The 5,537-nt window shown below is 40.3% G+C and overlaps 1 protein-coding gene across 1 annotated transcript; it reads right to left on the reverse strand.

The window, feature by feature from the left end:
• Positions 1 to 1,605: 1,605 nt before the first annotated feature.
• LOC131770012 (tetratricopeptide repeat protein 28-like) lies at positions 1,606 to 4,124 on the reverse strand. Its single transcript, XM_059085732.2, has 2 exons — positions 2,620 to 4,124; positions 1,606 to 2,113 (listed from the first exon to the last, which is right to left on the reverse strand). Exons 1-2 carry the CDS (start codon positions 4,122 to 4,124, stop codon positions 2,056 to 2,058), a joined length of 1,563 nt encoding a protein of 520 aa, XP_058941715.2. The 3' UTR covers positions 1,606 to 2,055.
• Positions 4,125 to 5,537: the final 1,413 nt, after the last annotated feature.

Consider the following 5,537-nt stretch of genomic DNA (forward strand, 5'->3'; position numbering starts at 1 on the left):
ATATTTTGGGTAATAATTGATTCAGTTTTGATTACTGATTAAACCGGCTTTGGGCCTTTGCCTTCAGCCATTTTTACTCCAGATCAATGTGTTTGTGTGATTTTTATGTGCCCAGTAAACGAGCCCGGGAGATGCAGCCCAGTATTTTAGTTACTTAGCAAGCTGGATAGGGGGAAAAAGCATAATTAATTTTTTGAGAATAAAAATGATTTGCTGCTCTTACAAGTAAAACCGTGTAGAAAAGGCCGCCATTTTGTTGTATGTGCGTGTGGTAAACGAAGCGTAAGGTTGCACAATGCAATATTGAGCAGTCCTTTTATGGCAATTAAATCTGCAGACAATAGTTCGGCCTTCTTGAATGGATTAAGGAAGCCTTTGCTTTTAACGATAAATTTATGTCATGCAATGTAGTGTCGTGGAAAATTTGACAACGTTCATACATTCATCCATTTCTGATGAGACGTGTACGATGCAGTTCCTTTCCTCTGAAGTATATGTTTAGGAAAGTGTTTCACTTGTTATCTGTAGTAAAAACACACTTTTCAGAAATATGGCGTCACCGAAGTGCCACAAAAGTTACACAAGTGCCACAAAAGTTACATTAGTGCCACAAAGTTACAGGAATGCCAAGTTACAGTAGTGCCATAAGTTACGTAAGTGCCACAGAAGTTACAGAAGTGCCATTTTAGGTTACATAAGTGCCAAAATGAGGTTACAAAAGCGCCTTTACATCTAGCTCCCCCCCTCTCTCCCCCCCCCCCCTCTCTCTCTCTCTCTCTCTCCCCTCTCCCTCTCTCTCCCCCTCTCTCTTAAGGTAAAGTAAGTTTATTTTGGTTTCTAATTACTCAGACAATAGACCACGAAATAAATACGTGTGAGTTTATTTCAGACAAACAGGAACGTTTTTTTTCTATGTTTTAACTAAACTAATGCGTTATTTTCGTTCTTTTTGAGGTTAAGGTTCTTTTTCTTTAACAAAAATGAAAACATTAGTTACACGGTGTCCCTCCTCAACTCACCCAGCCGAAAAAATAACTCTTGCAAGCATTGCATGCCTATGATTTTCCTTTTTGTCCAGTCCACTGTTTCTTCTTTTAACTTTGTTTGTTGCAATTATATTGAGAACTGTTTTTTTTCACTGCCCTGTTTGGTAGTTTTGTTTAGTTGTGTCTTGTACATGGCTCGTTCTCTCCTCCGATTAAATATTTCGTTCAAATCCTGCACAATGCTTTTCTCGTCTTTGTTTGATTTCTTAGCTAAATATCTACATCACTCTTTGTTTCAACTAAAATTTCTTTCCTATATTTAAATCTAGCCCTCTGTTTCTTTCCTTAATTCTGGCTGATTGTCACGTTCATATCTTACGAACTGTTTGCACTCTTCTGTTTGACGTTAGTATCTCGCCCAATGTTTTCTCCTAATTTTATCTTAGTAATTCGTTCACCGTTTGTCTTCTTCTCTATTTGTTAATACTTTTCTTTTAGTATATTGTACTCTGTTTGTTCCCTTCTCCACTTAACTTTTAGATTAATATTTAGCGCCCTGTTTACAACACTGTTTGATTTTTGCGGTAATTCTCAAACATTTTTCTCTTCTCTGTCTGATTTTTACATAATTGCCTTCTCTTTTTTTTTTTTTAGATTGTGTCTTCAGTACTTCGGCACTTTTTGTTCCCTCTTCTGTTAGTTTGTTATGTTATCATCTCCTGCACCTGTGAACAGTCTTAATCACTCTTTAATGATCACGTGTGCGTCCAACGGGAGAATTGAAAACAGAATTATAATGATTTAAATCAAGGATTAATTTTGAGTTTTGACGAAACTTTGCCACATTCTCACATTTTTATACATTAAGCTGATTTCCTGTGTTCAGTTTTCCCATCCCAATTTACTGTAGTTTCTTATTGATAGTGTACTTAATAGATCAAACGACTTAATTGCAGGTTTTATCGTCGCTGCCTTTCGATTACGCCTTGCTTACAAAAGCACGCGAAATCAACTACTTGACAGTGTCCACTGAATGACAGTGTACAGGAATAAGAATCTTTGTGTAGGATCAGTAGTCGCTCTGTTTCTTCTTCGTCTCGTTGTTGTCCTCCTCGAGTTCCTCTTTCCTGAAAAAAAAAACATTATAAATTTGTCACTATTTCACCTTAAAGTTAAAGGAACAGATTTCCAATTAAAGAAATTACTTTCTTCTTCAATTCCAGTGGGTATAATTGTCCAAACTTGTCGAACATACCATGCTTGATGCGAAAGTGACTTTAAGATTGTCAATTTATTGTTATTTTTGTTGATTTTTCACAGATAAAGTTAACTTTTTCAGCTTCGCAAGTTACCTTCATCGTCATAACGTGTAGTATCGCATCGAATTTGACTAATTATTTCCGAGTGTATTGCATACTAAAGAAACGCTAATTCAAAGCCAATTTTAGAAAGCCTTCTGTGAAAAACTTCTTGCTCCAAGCGCTAGACAAAATCAAGTTCTTTTTCGAGGCATTTTATGGATGAAAAACAAAGACAAAAACAAACAAAAAAATTACGACAACTGAGTGAACTGAATAAGTTAAGTGTGCTAATCGGTTTATCGTAGAAAATTGCTCATTATAATCAGACTTACCCTTTTTTTATAAAATCAAATGTCACGTTATCCCCCATCAACACAAACGGAGCCCATTGGGAAGGTTTGGAGAATCCATTGCTTCTCAACCATTGAACGGCCTGGTGAAGAGATTCACTGGCACTTTCTCCACGCACAAGGTGTTTATAGAAATGTTTCATGAGCTTCGCCGTTGCTTTGTCTTCTATAGCCCACGATGCTACCAACACTGAACGTGCACCAGATGCTAAGAATGCTCGAGCGATTCCAATAACTCCTTCTTTTTTAACCAATCCACGCCCACTGTGACAACAGCTGAGTACTACGAGTTTAGCTCGCACTTGAACTCCTTCAATGTCGGACATTGTCAGGAGGTAGTCTTCCTCTTGTGGAGTACTGTTAGTAGTACATTGAGGAGAAAGGGCAATCTCTCCTCTTTCGACATCTCCATGTGCGGCAACATGTATCAGACCAACTGAAGGTATTGCTTGAAGAACCGCCTGCTTTGTTGCGCGACTTCCCAATAAAGGCTGAACGCCCAGCAGTTGACCAACCATTTCTGCTTCCTTACTTGCACAGAACAATGGTGTAATGTCAGTAAGACGTCCATTGTATTGCACTTTGCCAACCGTAGGATCACCCACAACCAGTCCGCCAGTTTGACTGTGATAGTCTGCTGGACATTCTTGAATAAGCCGGAGAGTTGTCAATGAAGGGACGATGCGTATTCTGTACTTCTCCGATAAATACTTTCCGGCTTGTTCATCGCGCAAGGCAGCAAATGGGACTCGGTACGAAAAACGATCCGGTACAATAATGATTTCGGGCTCTGTGAGTAAATCTACCACAGGTGCGATGATCCATTCGTAGCACAAATGATGACTTCCTCCGGTATCTTTGGTTTCGTCACCTCGCAGATTTGTTTGGCTCTCTTCATGAAGAGATGTCGTCATGTTGTCACCCAGCGATCGGTCTTCGCAGTTCGCTGTGGGTAAAACACCAAAGCATTTGGCGCTCTTTTTGAAAACTCCTTCCACTTCGCAAACTTGCTCAGCAATAAGAGTGTCTATTTTCACTTCGTCTGTTTTTCGAAAGAAAATGTCTCCATTTGCTTTCAATACCCAGAGCAGAACTTGCCGATCTTCATACGAAATGTACAAAAAAACACTGTTACTTTCTCTTCTCGCGATGTTTTCAATCCCGAACCGTGGATCAGCTGAGATGTGGCTTTCAGCGGAGTACTTGTCTGCCATGAGTTCTGCGAGGACTCTTGCTTGTCCCAGCTCCTCAGCATAGAGAGCATCTTGAAATTTTCCGGTACCACAAAGGAGGTAAGTGAGTAACTTGTAAGGAAAAGTACCGTGTTCCTCTAATAGAGAAATTTTAAATTCACTGTTTCCTTTCTGAAGAGTTCTGATTTTTTCATATTTTTCAATAGCTTGAAAAAGATATTTCGTTGCCTCCACAACCTCGAACTGCAATATCTTTAAAACTGTAATACCGAGAAGGCTTTGAAACTCAGTCATTTTGTGTCCGATTTGGCTGCTTAAGGAACAAGCTTTCTGTAAATAATATACTGCCTTATCATATTCACTAAACGATCGGAATAGACCACCAACGGATAGGTATAGTTTTGCTTCGCATTCTCTATTGCTGCATTCTCTGCTGATTGTAAGCGCCTTCTCACAATGTTCTTTTGCCTTCTGAATGTCATTTACAGAAGCAGAAACATGTGCGAAACCTACAATAGCCGTGACTTCCAGTTCTCTGTAACCGATTGCAATACTGACGCCGACTGCTTTGTCCAAATATTCTTTAGCTTGCAAATTTTTATTGAGATTACTGTACACCATTCCAAGATTGGAGTATGCGAAACCTTCTCCTCGTCTGTCGCAAATTTCTATCGCGATGGCAAGTGCTTTCTCGTGATATTCTTTAGCATTCTGATATTCGCCAAGGGAATAAAACACACTTCCGAGGTTCCCGTTTGTTGCTCCTTCTCCTGCTCTGTCGCCAATTTCTATCTTGATGGCAAGTGCTTTCTCGTGATATTCTTTAGCATTCTGATATTCGCCAAGGGAATAAAACACAGTTCCGAGGTTCCCGTATGTTCTTCCTTCTCCTGCTCTGTCGCCAATTTCTATCGCGATGGCAAGTGCTTTCTCGTGATACTCTTTAGCATTCTGATATTCGCCAAGGGAACGAAACACACTTCCGAGGTTCCCGTATCTTGTTCCTTCTCCTGCTCTGTCGCCAATTTCTATCGCGATGGCAAGTGCTTTCTCGTGATATTCTTTAGCATTCTGATATTCGCCAAGGGAATCAAACACACTTCCGAGGTTTCCGTATGTTGTTCCTTCTCCTGCTCTGTCGCCAATTTCTATCGCGATGGCAAGTGCTTTCTCGTGATATTCTTTAGCATTCTGATATTCGCCAAGGGAACGAAACACACTTCCGAGGTTTCCGTATGTTGTTCCTTCTCCTGCTCTGTCGCCAATTTCTATCACGATGGCAAGTGTTTTCTCGTGATATTCTTTAGCATTCCGGTATTCGCCAATGGAACGAAACATAACTCCGAGGTTCCCGTATCTTGTTCCTTCTCCTGCTCTGTCGCCAATTTCTATCGCGATGGCAAGTGCTTTCTCGTAATATTCTTTAGCATTCTGATATTCGCCAAGGGAATAAAACACACTTCCGAGGCGCCCGTATGTTGTTCCTTCTCCTGCTCTGTCGCCAATTTCTATCGCGATAGCAAGTGCTTTCTCGTGATATTCTTTAGCATTCTGATATTTGCCAAGGGAACGAAACACACTTCCGAGGCTCCCGTATGTTGTTCCTTCTCCTGCTCTGTCGCCAATTTCTATCGCGATGGCAAGTGCTTTCTCGTGATACTCTTTAGCATTCTGATATTCGCCAAGGTAATCAAACACAGTTCCGAG

The sequence above is a fragment of the Pocillopora verrucosa genome, chromosome 12 (genome assembly GCF_036669915.1).
Source record: "Pocillopora verrucosa isolate sample1 chromosome 12, ASM3666991v2, whole genome shotgun sequence".
Taxonomy (NCBI): Eukaryota; Metazoa; Cnidaria; class Anthozoa; order Scleractinia; family Pocilloporidae; genus Pocillopora; species Pocillopora verrucosa.